The sequence below is a fragment of the Misgurnus anguillicaudatus genome, chromosome 11 (genome assembly GCF_027580225.2).
Source record: "Misgurnus anguillicaudatus chromosome 11, ASM2758022v2, whole genome shotgun sequence".
NCBI classification, from domain to species: domain Eukaryota; kingdom Metazoa; phylum Chordata; class Actinopteri; order Cypriniformes; family Cobitidae; genus Misgurnus; species Misgurnus anguillicaudatus.
Window position 1 is genome coordinate 8,024,058 of NC_073347.2, and position 21,032 is coordinate 8,045,089.

Below are 21,032 nucleotides of genomic sequence, written 5' to 3' on the forward strand. Positions count from 1 at the left end.
AGAACCAGCTTAACCAAGAAAACCCTGACCTGGAAGGTTTAATACCGCATTGTTTTCTCAAATGAACTCACCTGAACTTGGTGTATAGCTACAGACGCCCAGGCCAAATTTGCTGTTGCAACCTGAAAAACAGGGCAGGGTTATCTAAAATTGCCAAAAGTCTCTCCTCAATTACATATTGTGTTACACAGAACACAAAATGAAAAAACATATTTTGTTAAAGTAGTCAAAGATGAGAAAAATAATCTGTCAAACTTTGAAATATTTCAAAGAGTGTTGCAATGTTTTAAGAATGTTTGTATCTGTGATCAATTTCTTTTAGACAAGTTTCTGTATTTAATCTTTTTTTTTGTTCACAGGAGTATGTTCTTTGCAATTGAGTTATTTTCTTTATTTAATGTCTATGGAAGCGTGTGCTGATTTATTTTCGATTACCACAAAAACATGGATCACTGTCCTAACAGGATTTGTATAAACAAAAGAAAAGTGTTTAAAGTAATATGCCTACAAAGAAAGCAAAATAACATTATTTAATTGTCTTATTCAAACAATTCGTGCTGAAATGTTGCTCTCAGGCTGTTAGGATCATGACACTTTCAAAACAATGTGATAGCTGCCTATTTTAAAAATTTATACTGTATGAAGTGCTGCCCGCTCGATGCTTCCATTTAATGCATTACTGTAAATTGTGTTACCGTAAAAGTGATTCTCATTCGATTATCATTCAAGCATCCGGACCTTTGACTGTAACCATCTGAGGCCAAGGACTGGTTATAGTAAGCTGCTTTTTTTGCATTTCCAACAAGGTTTTGTGACAGGTATTCCAAAGTGGTTTACATAATAATTGGTGTCGGCCAGGGAAACACAGTAGGGGTGCGCGGGGCAAAAACTAATTCAGGGGTTACTGGTAACACAAACTGTTTACGTTGTTGCACCAGGTTGAGCATTTTGTTTTTCCAGTATTTTTTTTCAGACGATCTCTCGTAAATTATTGGAAATGTATAATGTTTTTCCAGAGACTCATTGATGAACGAGTGTTTTGGTGGCATGTAAGTAAATTTTTTTGTTTTTTTCAGTTTCTAAGTTGGGTGTGTAAGATACCAAATCCAATGCTATGTCATATTAATCAGTATCTTGTTGACTAAAACATAGCATCATTTTTGAAATATGTCTGCAGCTCTTAGCAACTGTTTTGGTGAGCTTGAAAATATTTTGACCCTGCGGGGTTAATTGTAACGCTGTGTTACAACTAACCCCTCAGCACTTACGATATGAAAACCGCTTACGTTAGCGTAATGTCACGTTTGGTGTAATTGCCCAAGAATGGTAAGTACTAGAAACAAACTTCAAATGTTCATTTGTAGCAGAGATGTGTGTGTTGCTTGTGTAAAAATAAAATGAATCAAACTCAAAATAGATTTTAAATGATTGAGCCAAAACCAAAAAGCGTTAGGTTGTGCCCCGCTCTCCCCTACACATGAAAACACACATGCTTACACTTCAGGTAAGAGTGGATGCTGATCATTGACATTAAGTTGAAAATAACTCTGAACATTCCTTCAACAGTCCTGAGGATAAATTCAGCTTGACTAAAAGAATTGAGAGCAGAGCCACATGGGTAACAAATACCAGCAGTGGCTCTCAGTGGCGCTCTCCGAGTACCTCCTGGTGGCTGAGGTTGAAGGGCTCTCTGCCCCGATGCCTGTGGAGCTCCAGGATGGCGATGAGGTCTCCGATGGCGGTGAGGATGGGTAGACACAAAACAGAATGAACACGAATCCCTGAGTCCTGCCCTGTGCCGTTAGGAAACCGCTCATCCTAAAAAAACAGACATGCACGAATTGCTTAGGTAAACAGAATCTGCGTTTATAAATTAAAGTGTTAAACTCATATTCATTGTAAATTAAATATTTTGGCTAATCTGATCATGCTTTCAACAAACATGGAATGTGTGGAATTTTATGAATGCAAAGCGGAATTCTGTAGAACTCTACTTATATTTCAGAATGAAACAACTGGATACACATGTTTGAATGTCTTTAAACAGATCTACAGTAGATCCTTATCTCTAAAGACCAGTTGCTCTGAACGAAAGAGACTGGGGCTAGTTGTCACATGGGAATATGTCCCAAGGGTTCTTCCAATGTCTCTGCAAGTGCAACTACGGGGTTTTGTGTCAACATTACATAATAAAATATCAAAGTAAATATTTGCAAACAAATGATGCTAGATTTTGTATAATGTCCAATTTCGCAGCCATCCCAGGTTGTTTTACAAAACTTCTATTGAAGCAGTAAAGTGTAAAATATTGTGAATTAATACAAGCCTCATCCCCCATGATGTCCTCTACAAGTAGTGTCTTGCGTGTCTTTGCAACGTGAGCAGCGATGGTGGTCCCGAATGTGATGGGACCAGAGGGAATGAGCCCAGGAAGCCCCTCTTTTGCCCCCGTTGGAGTGAACAAACATAAACTCTGCCAAAGAGAGACATGCGTTAACAAAACAGCATAAAGTTAGGAAAACATCCTGAATTGGTCACTGTAACTTAAACTTTAACCTAACCCCCTACAATGTTCTGATCCAGAGATACGGGTCTTGCTAAATGGTTGCTAGGGTACTCTTGTTGGTTGCTAGGGAGTGGCTCGGCTGCTGTCAATTATAATACTCAACTAGGGTTGCATAACAATTAATCGCGACCAATCTACTGCAGAACCAAACAAATTGTTTACACCATATACGTGTGTGTATAATAACTTTGTATAAATAAATTAAACACACATGGATGTATATATTTAAGAAATGTTTACATGTGTATATACATTTGAATATTTATGTATAATTAATATTATATATACATATATATTTTTTCTTAAAATTATACATGCATGTTTGCATATTAATATATAGGCTACATAATTACTATACACAGTTCACACACATATATGATGTAAACAAAAACCTTTATTCTGCAATAGATTAATCACGATTAATCGTTATGCAACCCTATACTCAACAGAAGAGCCAACTCCTACGTTTCAATGTTGTTCTGATGCAAAGATGCAGGTCTTGCCAAATGGTTGCTAGGGTACTCTCTTTGGTTGCTAGGGAGTGGCGTGGCAGCTGCCAGGGATAATCCTCTATAGGCCAACAGTTTGGGTCTTATAAAAATAATAAAACGAATACTTTATATAATATTAATTTTTTGTTTTGCACATATAATAAATAGCAAGGGATTATCCATGCACACAACCAAAGAAAATGCTGTGAATGGACTCATTTTTTAGAGTAGGACCTAAGAGAAAAGATGGTGTATCATTTGTGGCTATCTGTGCTATCTGAGGCAGTTCATGCTCAAGTTTCACATAAATTTACAAAAGACCATTTTTTACCTTATTATTCATTCATCGATTGTTGGATATGTGTTGATAATAAAACAAAATAACGCTGTAGCCTTATTCCTGAGAGTGAGAGCTTTCATTTGATATAAGACTTGCCCATGTTTGTCATACTTGAAAAATATGAAATATATGAATATTAAATGATATTAAAAAATATGGGGGGGGGGGGGTGATAGTGTAAATTAAGTGTAAATAACTTACTTACAGTGAAAGATATGTCAAAGTGATGCATATCTGCAGAAAGTAGAGAATCTAAGCTTTCAAACAGTATCTCATATGTGTTACTGGGGTCCATGAAGGACCATTAAAGATTAAAAGAATATTTAATATTAAGTCAAAATACAAAATTCTGGACCCGGGACAGGGTCCTCAGGGTTTAAGAGGTTTTTAATCAACTTTTTCAATACGGTCTAAAAGGCATTTTAGAATGCACTTTATCTGTAGTGTTGTTATCTAACAAAATCTAAAATCTACTTTATTTAAAAATGTTTTGGTCAATATATAATAATTCCCAAACTTCCGTTTGTATTATTCAAAGTTTTGATGATTGAAAATGTTGTAAAAATTAATAAGAACAAATGAGTATGTGCACCCAAACTTTTTATTTGTTGTGTAGATTACAGGATACATTTAGGTTGTATCTGCTCCATTATTACACAACATACTTACATTGTTGCATTCTCCAAGAAAATAAAGTGCAAATCCATCTGCTTTTGTGGCTGTGAAGACAGAAAACTCTTTGATCACTTGAGTATCATAAACTGAAGTATCAGACATTTATAACAGCCCCAAAGCATCCATTTAACCGGACAGAAATGAACCCAGTGTCCGCTTCTGTTTTCGGCAGGAGGAAAATTAATAATTGCTAATACACATGTCTAATGTTTTCAGCAGACATTACTTTTTAAAATAATCCCAAGTATCCCAAAAGCCATGAGAGGCCGTCCGTTACAATCACTTTACCACCGATAAGAGGAGTTTAAAAGTGTATTGCTTTTAAAAATGATAGTAACATCTCTATGACGAGAATATGATCAAATAAACAGTTACATTTAATAATATTTAATAATACATATGTGTGCAGTCAAAGGTCTGTGAAGCACTTTAAAAAAGATGGGTTGATTTTTATTTGTTGTGTAGATTACAGGATACATTGGTTTTGTTCAGTGTAGGGTCTGAACATTGGTTGGGTCAAATATGAACAAAATTCATATGGGGTACCAAACACATTTTGAAATTCTCATTTATTTATGTAGTTTATAAAGGCATAACCAAATAATCCAAACTACGGAATAAGCAAGTGGCAGGTTATATTTACAAATGATTATCATTTCAATTCCTCTTATGTGCACCTACTGAGTATGCTGGAAAATGTAGAGATCCTGACCTGTTTTGATGATGTTGCACAACTCATAGAGCAGTAGTTTGTTGTCTCCTCCAGTGTCCAATCGCTGCTCCATGTAGCTGTTGAGCTCATATACGACACTCTGCATATTAGTGTCCTGATACTGCTGGACACAAGAGAGAAACAATACATGCACACACACTGTATACTATATGTGATCGTTTCTGTGAAATCCAGGTTAAAGTCTCATAATCTACACTGAACAAAATTAAAACGCAACACTTTTGTTTTTGCCTCCATTTTTAATGAGCAGAACTTAAAGATCTAAGACTTTTTCTATGTACAGAAAAGGCCTTTTCTCTCAAATATTGTTCACACATCTGTCTAAATCTGTGTTATTGAGCACTTCTTCTTTGCCGAGATAATCCATGCACCTCACAGGCTGATAACACAGCATGATTATTGCACAGGTGTGCCTTAGGCCACTGGCCTATAAAAGGTCACTCTAAAATGTGTAAAAGGAGAGCTACCTTCCATAGGAATGAACGAAAGCATGTTATTCGCTTTGTGTCAGTGCACACGCACCAGCCCCAGTAGGCACACTGGTGCTACAGCAAAGCGAATCCTTCAGCCATGTCCCGGGGCTCAGCCCAGGACGGCCCCTGCCCAATTTAAACTCTGGCAATAGTGCGGTGGAGTGTCAATGTGCTTTTTTGCAAACTTCAGGCATGCAGCAATGATGTTTTTAGTAAGCATTGGCTTCCTTCATGGTGTCCTGCCGTGGATACCCTGCTTGTCCAGTGTTTTACGTATTGTAGACTCATGAACACAGATGTTAGCAAGTTCCAATGATGCCTTCAAATCTTTGGCTGTTATTCAGGGTTGTTTCTTTACCTCATTGATGAGTCTTGGTTGTGCTCTTGGTGTCATTTTGACGATTCTTATCATTTTTGACAAGGCATGGCTCACATAAGCGTGGGGTTCTTGTGCAGAGCAAACTCCAAAAGTGTGAGCGGTTTTTATCATTCAAAGTAGTCCACACTAGAGGTCTTCACAGGTCCACTTAGATCTGAAAACCCGAGGTCCGACCCGAGACCCGATCGGGTTCGGGTCTAAAAGTTTCAAGTGTGCCTCGGACATGGGTCAGGTATGATAATAGTGGAATTGGGTCTCGGGTAATTTAAAATTAAATGTGTTTTTTGACGAACAGACCTGAAAACCCGAACTCTCTCTTGTGTTATTATTTTTAGACACATTATGTTTGTCAATACCATTGACTTTGAAGATAAGATTACATTTTATTGGATTTATTCAGAAAACCATGAAATTCCAAAAGGTTCTTACTTTTTCTTGCCACTGTATCAAGGGTATGTTTTCACGAGATGTTCTTTCCATTATGTAGAAAGATTTATGTAGAAAGCAGCAAATCACAAAAAAAAATGACTTTAGCTGGGTCATACAGGCAGGGTCACATATTATCTGTACGATACAGTCCCATTTGATGTCTCACTGTCTCAAACAAAGCCAATTAAGAATTTGTAAAAAATTCTGAGCTTAACCAAAAGATGAGATTCATAACTAAAGCTCTGATTGGACCAGCCATATTTCGAGCTGTTGTAAAATGGCGGATATACAGTATGCACACCTGTGACTGCACATCAGTCAAATATCATATAATTAATACAAAATGTCAAATTGCAATGTTTAAACTTTAACTGTATTTGTGCCTAATAACAAATGGACTATATACTGTATGTCAAGATCCATAAAGCACCATTTATTAGTCACAATAAACTATCTTATATCTGTTTGATCTCCTTAAATCTGTTGTGCTCTTTATACTGTAAGTTTTAAATAGCGAGCGACTCTAAATTAGGCAGGATGAACTGCAGTGCAGGCCCGAGCATGGATGTCTATTTCTGTCCCCGTGTGAAAGGTCAAAGTGGGCTGGTGGATAAGGGGTGTGTGAGGTTCTCCCCCGCGGGAACAGCTCCCTACACATCCTGTTTATGTAGACGAAGATGTGACGTACTGAAGATGGGCGACATCCACAATGTCCAAATAAAATCATTTTTTTCTCCATGCTCTCTTTTCAGCGGCCTTGTTTAACCTCTTCATCTCCATCCACTATAACATCATGCCTTACTGCTCAGATATGAGGCGTGTGTCTGTGTATTAGACCATTAAAGCACCGATGATCTCATTACCAGGTCATTGTTCATCAAACTCGTATTTAATAGCTGTGTGCATGTTGTTGAGAGATTTTTTTGCAGAAATGTAATGTTTCAATGAAGTGCAATATTGGCAACCCGTCCTCACTTGGGACACTCTGCAAGACTATGTGTTTTATATATATGTTTTCTTTGCTTAATAGTTTAGTTTTTATGACCATTTTCCACTCATTCAACAGGCTCTTAAACTGCTGTGCAAACAATCCTCTTTACATGTGAAAACATACTTTGAGCTCACAGCAATTTCAATATAATTTTGAACTTCTTTTCTTTGGAAAGCATACATTGAACAGGAATCTTGTTTTAAATAAACTTTAGCTGATGGGATGCTTCAGAAGGATATGTAACAACAAAGCCGGGAACAGGACAAGGTTTGACAAATTTGCTATATATATATATATAATATATGTTTAGCAGTCCTTCCAGAAAAATGCAGAGTTTTTTGTGATTGTTGCGGCAAAAATCCTTGATTTTGCGGCACGTTTTCTTAAAAAATGTGATGGAATATGCGGGATATTTATGCAATTTATGCGATGGAGTTGCGGGAATTTGCGAAAATTGCGGAACTTGCAAAAACTGCGGAACTTGCAAAAACTGCGGAAACTTGCAAAAGCTGCAATGATGTTCACGTCACATAATCACGTCACTTCATAACGTTCCAATGGCAATAGAGGACACGGCTGCGCTTTTGGGAAGTAAATGCAACATTTTTCAACTTTCTGCTAATATATATGTGAGTTTTTGCTACGAAAATGCAGAGATTATGAAATCATGCAAGCCCCTCATATTTTGTGCGCGGTAATATGTCATTAATGCGGCGAAAGTGCGTCATATTTGGAAAAAATGCAGCCCCGCATAAATATCCGGACTTTGGCTGATTATGCAATATATTGCGCGATCGCACAATCGCGTTTTTCTGGAGGGACTGGTTTAGGGTTGGGATTTCTGCAAAAACACACATAAGTGATGATGCTTCACTTACCCGACTGACTTCTTTAACCGGAGAATCATCTGTTAAAACATAAAAGAAAAACTAAATTACATGCACTGCAGCACAAACTCACTGCCCATGACAGTCTACAACATTTCACAGTTTTCTATTCCTATAAAATGTTATAACATGTATTGTATTACATTAGTTACGCTATAGTTATTGTTTGTTTGTTGCCGCATGCACGTGTGTAGCCATTTTACAAATAGCTTCAAAACTCACTCATCAAGTTGAAATATAAAGTCAGAAATATCTATTCTATTTCCATTGCATAGTACCCCACGATTTGGTTTGGGGTCAGCTTACTTTTGGGGGCTTTTCCACTGGGTTCAGTTCGTAGTACCCGATACTTCTTTTTCATACCACCGCGGTCGGGGCTCCAAGCGACCCGAGCTGATACCAAAACATGATGCGGAAACACTGTAGATCACTGATTGGTCAGAGAGAATCGTCACTACCAGCGTCATCGCTATAATGTAAAAGATTAGCTTTACCTTCATGCCAGCTTGCGCCATCTCGAGTAAAGCTGTTGTTATCTGTGCTTTGCTATACGTTCCCAGACTCCATTTTAGCGATGAAAAACATCCACAGGTTGAGAATCAGGAACACCATAATAGTTTTTGTAGTTTGTGGCGGCACATTCGCAATGCATGCGTCTGCATATATGCTTAAATGCAAATTAAATGAGGCTCAGCGGAGCGCGTCGACCAACGCCATGGTTGTTTGTACATAATTTGTACAGAACATTTGTGGTGGTCAATTTTAATTTGTGGTGGACTGAGAAATAAATTAATGTATGGGAATGTATAGCATGTGACGCTCTCACTTGTATGATGTCACAGCAGTAGGCAGCGCGAATATAATGACACGCCTATAACCCCTCCCATTCCGAAGTGCTATTAATCTTGATGGAAAAGCTAACCGAGCCAAAGTGAGGTGAGCTGAACTGACCCAAACTAAACCATGGGGTACTATGCAATGGAAAAACACCATAACTGACATGTCTAGTTTATGCTGATTTGGAAAGCTTTGGGTCCTCCATAGGGCTGAAACAACTAATCCATAAAATCAATAATGAATTCCGTTGTCAACACTTTTTTATTGATTTGTTGGCCTGTGACGTCACATGCTCCTGCACCACCGTTGGACAGTGTGGACACGCTGCGCACTTCATAAAAGTCAGGTGGTGTTTCTTTATACAACGCAAGGTGTGCAAAGTCAGCCACGTTGTCTTCATGCAATATAAGCTGCACGTTTATAAGACGCTTCTTTAAAAGCGCAACAAGCTTGCTTAAAAAACAAGGCAGCGTTGCCCCATCTGCAGCATTGCCAGGTTCTCTGCCTTTCTGCAAAGTTCTGAATTAGGCAACTTTTAATCATTTTATCATTAACCTTCTCTTTTGAAAACCTACCCAAACTAAAATTAGGTACAGTTTATGAAGCCTTTGCACTAAAAGCATAAGTTTGGTTTCATCTGAAAGCAGAGACTTATGGTGCGTCCGAAACCGCCTACTTCCATACTATATGTAGTAGGCGAAAAGCAGTAGGCAAGGCGAGTAGTATGTCCGAATACATAGTATTTCAAAAACAGTATGCGAAAAGTACCCGGATGACCTACTATATCCGGTTAGATTTTGCAGCGTGCATATGATGGACACTTCACTATCCCATGATGCCCCGGGAGCGGAGTTATGCAACGAAGAAGAAAGACGAAAGCAGTGATGTAGGGGTGTCCTCGACTAAGGATTTACATATTCGAATCAGAATTGTCGAATCTTTCCATAGTCGACCGATAGTCGAATCATATCTATGTTTGTCTGCATGGGTTGGGAGGGGGCCAGACCAGGTACAAATTGGTAACTTTTATTTTCTTTCACAAGCAGCACACATAAACAACTTTCTGTTAAAGTGACCAAACTGTCTTTCAAGTGATGAACGAAGACAAAACTGACGATGCATTTATATATTTATTTTTTTAAGGTAAAATATATAGACAACATTTGTTTATTTATTCCTCATAACATTTTAAAGCCACGATCTACAGAACATCACACAAAAATACATTTTGATAACTAAACCTAAAAAAATAACAAAGGTGATTCTGCCTTGGAAACCCCCGGCTACAATTCAGTGTTTTTATTTAATTTGGAGATATAGCGCGTCAAAGCAGTCATGACCAAAAAAAAAACGACAAATGAGAAATTACAAATAATTTGTGATTGTGACTGTAAATGATAAAAACTAATCTTTATTTACAATTCATTAAACGTTAATTTATAACATGAAAAACACTGAAATTAATGATTTTATAGACACTATGCGTTATTATTTAGCACAGAAATACCTGCTTGCTTGCTCTGACTTTGATCATCTCTGTATTCACTTTAGATACAGAAAGACCGGATGATATTATTTATTTCAGGAATCTCTTTGCTATCATTTAAAAGTGAACACCAACCATAATATTAAATCACAAGAAAGACATTCGTGTCAGGCAGAAATAGGTTCGGTGCAGATAGTTTCCGTTTCATCACAGAAATTTTAAAAAACGGCTTACCTGTTTTGTAGTTTAACTTTTGACAAGATAACCAAAATGTATGATAAATACATTTTAAAAACTTATACTTGTCGAAAAACATCCGTTTTTTAATGTTTAGTTTGATGAACTCCTAAATATGAGACGCAGAGCACCTAGCCCGTTCGGCTAAATTACATGCGAAAGCATGGCCAGCACGCAATAGTGCAACATTGATACAACGAAAAGCTATCCAAAATTTACAGACTTAAATTAGATCAGAATTTACGTTTATAATAGATACATTTTTTAAATAAAATAAGGTCAGAAGTAACAAAGTGCAGAACAAATATGCAAAATGCCTGAAGTGCACAGAAACAAAACACAAGCCAAATAGTTTTCGGACGTTTTCGTGCTGGTATGACATGACCTGATGACGATGTATGTCACATGATGTATCAACATGGCGGATGTAGTACTTCCGAATCACATTTATACTACCAGGGATTCATACTATACAGTACCTACTGTTTTAACGGTCAGTAAGTAGGTACTTCATCCTATTCAGTACGTACTGTACAGTATGCGGTTTCGGACGCAGCCTTAGTTTATTCTAAAAATATTTTTTGTGATAATAAAAACACCAGTATGAAAGGCTAAGAAACTTTACTTTCACACATTTGATGCATCTTAATGAAAAACTAATTAAAATTGTCCCCAAAAAGAATCTAGAAATGTACTGCAGCTAAAGCCACAGGCTTTAACCCTCATATTATGTTCCGGGTCAATTTGACCCGTTTTGATTTTTAAGCTGTCGTATAAACCATGTCATGAGATATTTTTTAGAGAAATCTCAGAACACAGGAAGAGATGCAGATCTCTCAGACTGAGCATGACTCAAAGCGGTCAATGATGAGTGACCCGAGCAGTTGCCCATCATGTGAGGAGTCAGAAAAACAGCTTAGACTCATAAGCGATTCTAGACCATATTTTGTAAGACTTCAGCTGCTAAATATTTGACACCGTTCTGAATCACATACAGCTCATGAAGTCTGTGTGACTACAATGAAGGGGTAAATGAAACGGGTATGATGACATGCAATAATAAACAACTAAATGAAGGTAAATAGCACTACGTGATTCACACAGTTCCCATGCAATAATGTTACTAAAGCTTATGTCCCACATAACAATAATGGGAATTCCTGAATTACTTAGCAAATCAGATACGAGTCAGATGTAGTTCAGATGACCAGATGTCAGATACGTAATGGACTTAGATCCACATTTGAATGAGGCCCAATCAGACGCTAAACAACCCAATCTAATTGTGTTTTGCAGGTTTACACGCATGCAACGCAATCTAATCTTCTCCAGATGTCAATGATGAAAATCAGAAATGTTTGGGAATGCACATTAAGACTTGAGGACACAGATCAGCAGGTATAGCTTTCACAAGCAGATCATTGCTGATAATGTTTGTTGACTGATGGCATGGACAAACATAAAGAAAGATTGTGCAGAAAGCACTGACCACTTATCTCATATATTAGCTTACCTAAATATGCTTGATACTATAGAGGGTATGCACATGATGTCACCGTCGGCGAGAGGGACTGCGGTTACGCCCACCGCGTGGCAAAAGACAGAGCGTCAACATTTGAGTACAGCGTGACATCGACGAAAACACAGTGAAAACGCGTCGAAATGGGTAAAAGCTGTTGTGCTATAGACTGTACTAACAGATTAACAAGAATTCAGAGCTATCGTTTTACAGACTACCAAAAGACACAGAAAGGAGAAGTAAATTGATTGTTCATTCCAACGTCCACAGACCACAGGTGGGTTGATAAGTTGCTAGGGTCACTATCAAGCAAAGATTTTACATTCTACTTAAAAGTATTTTTCAAGTGTTTGTATTTTATCCGTGTTTTTCTTTGGAAAACATACATTCCAAAGCATATTATCATAATTTTTGGTTACACTTAATTTTGATAGTCCACTTTAAACATTCTACTAACTATAAATAACTTTGCAACTACATGTCAACTAACTTTTAATAATTTACAACTATACGTCAACTAACTGTCATTAGTGTATTAGTAGACTGTAAGTGTTAGGGTTAGGGAAGAGGTTTGGGTTAGAGGAATAAGTTGACATGCACCTGCAAAGATACTTATAGACAGTTTAATGTCTGTTGAGATATCATCACAATAAAGTGTTAGTAGATATTAAGCAGACAGTCTACTAATTCTCTAACGATTGGTAGTTGATAAGTAGTTGCAAAGTTACTTATAATTAGTAAAATGTCTGAAGTGGACTATCGAAATAAAGTGTTACCTAATTTTTACTCCATTACATTTCATAAATAATACGTTTTTATTTTTCATTAAATATATAAGTACATTAACGTACTTTTACTCAAGTAAACTTACACAATTTTAATGCAATTAGGTATTAAATAAATTTTAATATGCAATTTTAAAGAATACACAGTATGATTCTATGCTTTAGAATGTAGTGAAGTAAATTTTTCACAATACAAATCCTTATAAAGCACAGATGCTTGGAAAATGTAGTATTGTCCACCTCTGCTATCAAGTCCAACTAAATGTAATTTAAGCTGATAATAGTCAGTTTTACTGGGATTTTCGCAGCAGTCGCTATGAAAACCAGCCATTTTGTTTCATGTTTTGCCACTCAACCGGACGAGCTCTCTCTTGGTCACGTTGAAAATTGACGTCAATTCATACCCTCTACATTACAGGCCCGTAAAAATCCATCTGTGGGTGGGACAGCAATCCGTTGCTGCTCTAAAGCATCCAGTGCCGCTGTGGTGTCAATGTAAACCTGCATTCTTTTTTAATTTCTACACGACATCAGCAGGCACTGAAACTATCAATTCATATCACCTTGTAAATTGGACACTGTGGACTTGCCAGTTTTCCCTTGCTGCTAAAGTCGGGTAATGTGGTGTTCTACACCATTGGTTTTCAACCAGTGGACCACGAAGCCCATAGGCAGTGGTTGTCTACTGCAAAATTATTATGTTTTTTAAATCTGAGAACCAAATCTGGTTCTTATGTTCTTATGAATTTATATGAATTTACATAGGAACCTCTCAAGATTTTGATGAATTCGTGAATTTGTTAACTATTACATTTGAAAACACAATTTTGGCATTGTGTGGACTGAATACGGAGACTTTTTGAAAACGATGGCGGATTTTTTGACATCTGACCCATTCAGCCCACTGCAAGATGCTGGACGGCACTGTACTACATCACTGTAAAAAATCTGTAGAAATTACAGTGTTACTTGCAGCTGGTTGCCAGTAACTTACCATATATTTAAATTTATGTTATTTTCTGGCAAGAGTTTGTTCAAAGTTAAATAAATTTTAAATATTAACAACTTTATCTTTACAGAATAAAACTATACAATAACAGCTCCATGCAAAGCATTCTGGGAAGCAGAAATCATGATCAACCTTTTTCTGTTCTTTGCTACAGATTTTGTTTCCCAGAATGCTTTGCTTGATGCTGCTATTTTAGTTTGCTCTATAAAGAAAAAAGACTTGTAAATGTTTAATCTTTATTTAACTTTGAACAAAACGTTGCCAGTAAGTAACATCAATGTAAATCTACGGCAACCAGCTGCAAGTAACATTGTAATTTCTACAGATTTTTTTACAGTTGTTTTTGGCTACTGTTAGCGTTGTTAAAAAGGACACTTTTGTTTGAAATATTTGGATATTTCTCTTACAAAATCGCAATGATTACCCTCAGAATGCCTTTATTAACTCTTTCCCCACATAAGAGAAAATGCTTCCCATGCAAATGACGAGTATTTCCAGCTTTCCGCACTACAACTTATAAAACAACAAACTTGCGCAACTAATAAAACTCGGAAGTATCGCCCAAGGGCAAACAGCTGTATGTCCGTGTAAATTTTAAGAATCTCTCTGAATCTGATCTCTATCAAAAGTCCTTCACAAATGGAATTATCTCAGTGTTTTTGAAGAAACCTACCTACTTTTTTTGTTTGAAAGCAGAACATCTGTGAAGGATGAATTCACTTTTTTGGGCTTTAAAGTCAATAGTTGTTCCTTGATCCATATTTACTACCATTATAAAGCTTGGAAGAGCAATTACATTTTTTTATATAACTTCAATTGTGTTTGTCTAAAGAAGACGGTCTCAGATGGCTTGAGGGTGAGTAAATCATGGGGTAATTTTAAGTATCACTTTAAAGATTCATGTCAGTTTGTACATACTCAAGGCTGCATTTCAAAGAAGTGGAAAGTATGAACGCGTGATGTGAAAGATGCATGTCCAAGTGTCTTATCATGTACAGGAAGCATTTTCAGATGTTTCTGCCTGGATGAGCAACTTATAAAACGTTAGTGTGGACAATTTTCCAATAAATGTGGATTAGTAGATGTAGTCTAAATTGTTTCTGTACCCAAAGTCTGATGGGCAGCTAAGGGATCGCCATCATGATCCACTTTATCCCACAGGCTACCTATGCTCACGTCATTACATTCACAGATGGAAATGCTCAGTATTCAATGCAGATGAGTTTCTGTAAAGCTCTCTGTAGACAAATATAAGCTCCAGACACTTAAACATAAAACTCTACATTTATGACAAATAATGCAGTACATTAAAGGAATAGTCTACTCATTTTCAATATTAAAATATGTTATTACCTTAACTAAGAATTGTTGATACATCCCTCTATCATTGGGTGCGTGCACGTAAGCGCTGGAGCGCGCTGCGACGCTTCGATGGCATTTGGCTTGGCCCCATTCATTCGGTGGTGCCATTTGGAGGTGGAGTTGGGGGTGACCGGGCACATCAGCGTTTTTCCTATTTGGGACGAGTGGTTGTGCGAGCAAGTTTGGTGGTGCAGAATAAAACGTAGCGCTTTTCTAAATTTTGTGGCGTAGTAGCACTTTTGGAAGTGCTTCGACTCGCCTGAAAAGTCCGCTCCCCTTCTCACTCTCATAATGGGAGAGGGAGGGTGTTACTGCGCCGAGTCGAAGTACTCCCAAAACTGCTATTACGCCATAAAATATAGTTCCCCTTTTAAATCCGCTTAGAAAAGCGCTACGTTTTATTTTGTACCACCAAACTTGCTCGTATAACTACTCGTCTTAAATAGGAAAAACGTTGGTGTGTTTGGTCACTTCTAGCTTTGTCTCTGAGTGGTACCGTTGAATGAATGGGGCTAAGCTAAATGCTATCGAAGTGTCACAGCGCGCTCCAGCGCTTACGTGCACGCACACAGATGATAGAGGGATGTATCAACAATTCTTAGTTAAGGTAATAACATATTTTAATATTGAAAATGAGTAGACTATTCCTTTAACATTGTATTTTGAGTACTACCTGTATGTGGAAAAATTAGTGCAATTTCTTTCAGCTGCCGCATGTTGTTCAAAAATTAAATGCATTAAGCAAAACTAATTTCTGTTTAGATACATAAACCCATTGCTTACAATTGTTACAATCCAAAGCATTCGTTTTCTGCCTGTAATGTTTCATCAGTATAGTTAACATAAAATTAAATTGCTTTTTCCAAGTTATCTACCCAACTTACAGGCTTCCGTTTAATTGCTCACAATTCATCTGATTCCAATCAAATAAACCTCCGGGGTGTTGTCACCAAGCCCTATTATTTGTTAACCTCTTCCCTCGAACTTCCTGTCAGACCACATTTACAATCCAATCAATTTCCATTAGATAAACTCAAGTCCCTCCCCACATTTTTTTTTTTTTTTGCTTGTTTAATTGTCCATTACACTCACATCTCATATGGAAAATGTGTACCGCATGTTATTTTTTTGCTGTGTCGACTTTACGTCAACAGTTTAATAAGTGCTACGCCACACAGAACCAAGAATGACAACAAAATGCCAAAATCAATAAAAATGAATTACATGAAGCAAACAAATGTCTCTATGAATCTTTGTAAAGAAAACAGTAGGGGACAAGAAACAGGACCCTTCTAGACATCCCCTGTCTGGGGCTCAGACGGCACAGCTGGACACAAACGGCACATTCAGGCACTCTTATTGAATTATGGCACATTTCGGAAATATTTACTTGCACGTCATCCACAGCTCTCCTGTATGGGCCAGGTCAACAAGGCCAGTGGGATAAAGACAGACTGAATGAGCCGTTAATGAATCATGCTGTGCACGCTCATGTGCATATGCGATATCGGGGCACAAAACCGCTCCAGATGAGCAGTTCTCTGGAGGACGAGAGATGAAAGGATTGGGACTTATCCATTATTTGAAGACGGTGCGTGTGAGAAGCAAACAGGGCCCGTGGGACGTTAGGTGGGAATGTGGTGGAGGCCTCTGACGTCACTGGGGCCTTGGGGGTCCTTGTTAGTCACAGCCAAAGTACAGACTCATACAGAATGAACACACTTCACTGCTGGAGAACATCTCAAAAGAAGACATGCATCACCATTACAATACTTAGGGATAGAAATTTGCACAAACTTCTGAACTGATTCACGCAAATAAATATAAATACTCCTCTTTCATAAGTAGTAAATAAGGACTGGGTTAGAGTTAACCCAGCTAAAATCATTATTTGTGATTTACTGTTTTCTACATAACATCATCCTACATAATTTAAAGAACATTTTGGGAAAATTTTGCCTTGATTTATTTAATATTGAAGTCATAGATTGAAATTAATGTGAAATCGATGACTGAAATCAAACTTTGATGCTCAGGGTCACACTTTCTGCCAAACAACATTAGGTGACGGGATGACAGGTGGTGTTAATTATAAAGGTTCAGGGTGTGTACCTTCTAAATTGTCTGCTCCACACTCCTCCATCTAAGACCCATTGTCCACAACCCACCACCTCCCTACCCTGGTTGACAGTGATCGACAAGAATCCTTTTGCAACAGACATGTGTGTACATGTCCATCAAATTGTGAGGCTTGTTAAGCAAGCTTTGACATGGATTTATGCATTGCTTCCCTTGGTCTGCGGGGCTATTACATGCATATATCGGTTTAAAGCAATTAAGAAAATGCTTAGGACAACAGATTAGTACAACAGAAAGTCTAAAAGAGACAAAGGACTAAACTAGGGCCCTATGAAATCGGTTTTATTTTTTCCCAAATTCCATTTTATTTATTCCCAAATTCCATGTTTTCCATTTTCACTTTTCTGTATTTTGATTTTAATAGTTAAATTAAATTTCAGTCATTAAAAAGCACTGAAAACATTAAACTAATACAATTTAACAACAATTTATTGAAGGCTTTATTTAAAATTACATGTAGGCCGATGTATTTTTTGCTGTCATTGTAACTACAATGTACTAAAACCATGCTACTGACAAGCAACCAAATGTTTATTTTTGTCTTTTAATCATAAGACTACTTATCTTGTTTAACTTTTTCAGGCATCTGTATTAAATGTTATTATATTAGTTATAAAATTGTCTGTCAACAATCTATGAATTAATTCAATTCAATTCAATTTATTTATATAGCTCTTTTCACAATAGTCAATTGTTTCAAAGCAGCTTTATATTAATAGAAGCAGTGAAAAGCACATAAAAACGACAAATAGCAAAACATAATACACGATATCATAAGCAGTTAAATTTGCTGCGGCTATGACTCAACATTATAAGCGAGCGTATTACTAATGTAACGTCTAGAAGAGGAAGCTAAGTTAAGCCAAAACAGGCTGCCTCCCCGGTTTAAAAAAACCCCTAGGAGAAAAAAAACCCTGGGCTTTTTAGCCGGGGAAATAAAAAAAGTCCTAGGAGGAAAAAACCCTTGGGAGATATATATATATATATATATATATATATATATATATATATATATATATATATATATATATATATATATATGTATATACATGTAAACGGATAAGGAGATTAAACGGAGATTAAGCGGGTTCTGCCGGTGGTCGTTGGTATGCCAGTGGTCGTTGGTCAGGCATCAGCTGGGCATCACGTTGAAGGACGGCCAGTAGATCAGAGGTGTGCTGAGTTTCACATTTACTGGTGGGTCTGTTTGTCTCATTGTCCTCGGGGTCGAGGACGAGACAGGGAGAGAAAAACAAAATCATATTAACGTAGGGGCCGTTCACATGTAATGCAAGTGTCACACAGTGTTGTGGTTTAAACAAGCTTAGTTCCAGACAGGCTAACTATTGCGGCATAATTATGTTATCCACAGTTGAGGATTTAGTAAGTTGGGGGCCCAATGCGAAGGTATATATGGTAACTAAGGGTCACCTTCTAATCTTTAAGAGAAAATGAAACCTGTCGACCCGTTTGACTAAGGCTTGAAGCCCCACTGTCGTCGTTAATGCAGGTTCAGTGGCAAACGGGTCTGTGGAGCTGCGTCGCGTGGGGTGCTCGCTTGTTGCACGCCTCGGTCGCCTGCGAACGTCTGGGGCCAGGGTGATGTGAGGCACGCTGAATCTGCGAAGGCCGGGCAGCGGCTCCTCCACAGCTTCCTGATCGCTTTCATGCTGGGTCATGGCGTCTCCATTCAACTGAACGTGGTCCTTGTAGCTGCATCGCATAGGGTGCTCGCTTGTTGCATGCCTCAGTCGCTTGTGAACGTCCGGAGTCAGGGTGAAGTAGGTGCTGTACCTCGCGTTGGATCTGCTAAAACCGGGTATCAACTCCTCCACAGCTTCACGCTCAGGTGAGGACAGGTCAGAACAGCATATATCAGATGAATCCGCCATTAGATCGCCAAATGCTAGTTTCAGCACCGTTTGTTGATGCTAGCGGGCTATATGCTAACACTGGGTGTTTATTAGTGATAAATCATTTCACGTTGTAGTACTGCTCAATAATCGTCACAGTAAAGTATTCCTAGGATAAACTAATAAGTTATATTACATAAATAGGAATAAGATAGTAAGAAAAAAGGATTTCGGTGATGAACTCGACGGAGCTCCGATGCACAATCTCTTACAATGTTTGGATTTCATATACTACACACATTCATACTATATAAAACATACTAAGGAGTTTGTTAAGTAATTACTGATTACTCAAGACAGTATGCAACTTCAGACTAACATAAGCAATATACAGTACTGTGCAAAAGTCTTAGGTTTTAATGTCTATCCATATTTATTTTTTAATCTATTTCATTAAGATACAAACAGAAAATATAGGAAATATGTGTTAAAATAATTTTCCGGACTAAATGTCTTCTTTACGCATCGTCTGTGTTTAGTGTGACTTCTCTTGGCACTAAACACATTTTGAGCGTTTTTGAGGAGAATGAAGTAAAAAGACTAATTTCTTTAAAATTTGAAATTAGGAAGTGGTGATAAATGTGTGCTTTTGGGGTAAAAATGACTACAAGATATAAAACATGACTGTTTGCATTTATAGACATCATACACTTAAACGATTTCTAGCTTATATTTCAAAGTGTCCAGTCAGCAGTCTTTTAGCAGATAGGTGACCTGTGAAGTACAGAGATACCCACACTGACAAGGAGACAGAATTAAAAAGAGCTCAGTGAGATGTCACCAGTAGGTCATGGGATTTAACCTATTGATTTAAGTGTCATGCAATGTCAGTGCCTGAAAGACTTCAGGTCTGCATAGTTCATCCTTTCAAACAGTAAAATATGCCAATGATCAGAGAATGCTTTTATTAATAGTCTATGAAGGCTGTAAGAGCATTAAACTGAAATGAACTTTGTGACCCTATATATGAAACCCAGACTTAAGTCTCATAATATAACGATGAGATTTGTAGCATTAAAGTTTGATTTCAATCTTTGGCACAGTCGATATTAAAGATATCAAGGTTATATTTTCACACAATGTTCTTTACATTAGGAGAAGGATTTCGTGTAGAAAGTAGTAAATCACAAAAATGACTTTAGCTAGGTCTTCACAGGCATATGATCCAGAAAGTAAATGTGATTTCTGACTAAATTAAATAAAGAATTGCACATTTTCTGTGTTTATTGTCTTTGACTTCACAGTTCAAGACAGTTTAGTGAAAGGATTAATCATTTGCACATTTTGGTCTGCCAGTGTTGTCAAATTATCGTTTATCATTTATGATTAAAGTTGCAAAGTGGTGGAAAATTCCTGGAAACTTTCGATAGGAACATAGTCTGGGGCACTTTGGAAATTTTCCAAATTGGAAACCCAACGGAAATTTATAGGAATTATTTGGAAATTTAGGAAAATGTATATACACTATATAATATACAAACATAAATAAACATTTTGTTTGGTCATAAGCAGACATGCATGCAAGGTAATACAAATTTTGAAGAATCCTGATACTTCCGCTCATCAAGCCTGAATTTTTTGATCAAAAACCCTTCAGAAATCATTCTAATATGAACACACAGCACAAGAAAGTTTTAAACAATTATTTATGTAATTCATGTGAATACGTGCAACGATAGACATTTTGTGCATGTTATGGAAGAATGTAAGTACATGCAGGGGGTATGGCCTCAATGGCCCTACAGTATTGTGCTGTATACATGTGACTGAAGAATATGCAG

General features: G+C 37.3%; 1 protein-coding gene across 3 annotated transcripts in view; it reads right to left on the reverse strand.

Annotated features, from left to right (window-relative positions):
• Nucleotides 1–21,032, reverse strand: part of pde10a (phosphodiesterase 10A) — a 137,379-nt gene that overhangs the window by 25,565 nt on the left and 90,782 nt on the right. For 2 of the 3 annotated variants that reach the window (XM_073872960.1, XM_073872961.1), the window contains exons 3-8: nt 7,956–7,984; nt 4,785–4,905; nt 4,067–4,116; nt 2,327–2,473; nt 1,663–1,812; nt 72–122 (exon numbers count right to left, since the gene is read on the reverse strand). In XM_073872960.1, the coding sequence (XP_073729061.1) occupies nt 72–122; nt 1,663–1,812; nt 2,327–2,473; nt 4,067–4,116; nt 4,785–4,905; nt 7,956–7,984 (548 nt within the window). Of the gene's footprint in view, nt 1–71; nt 123–1,662; nt 1,813–2,326; nt 2,474–4,066; nt 4,117–4,784; nt 4,909–7,955; nt 7,985–21,032 lie in introns of all 3 variants that reach the window. The other variant, XM_073872959.1, reaches the window with a different exon arrangement.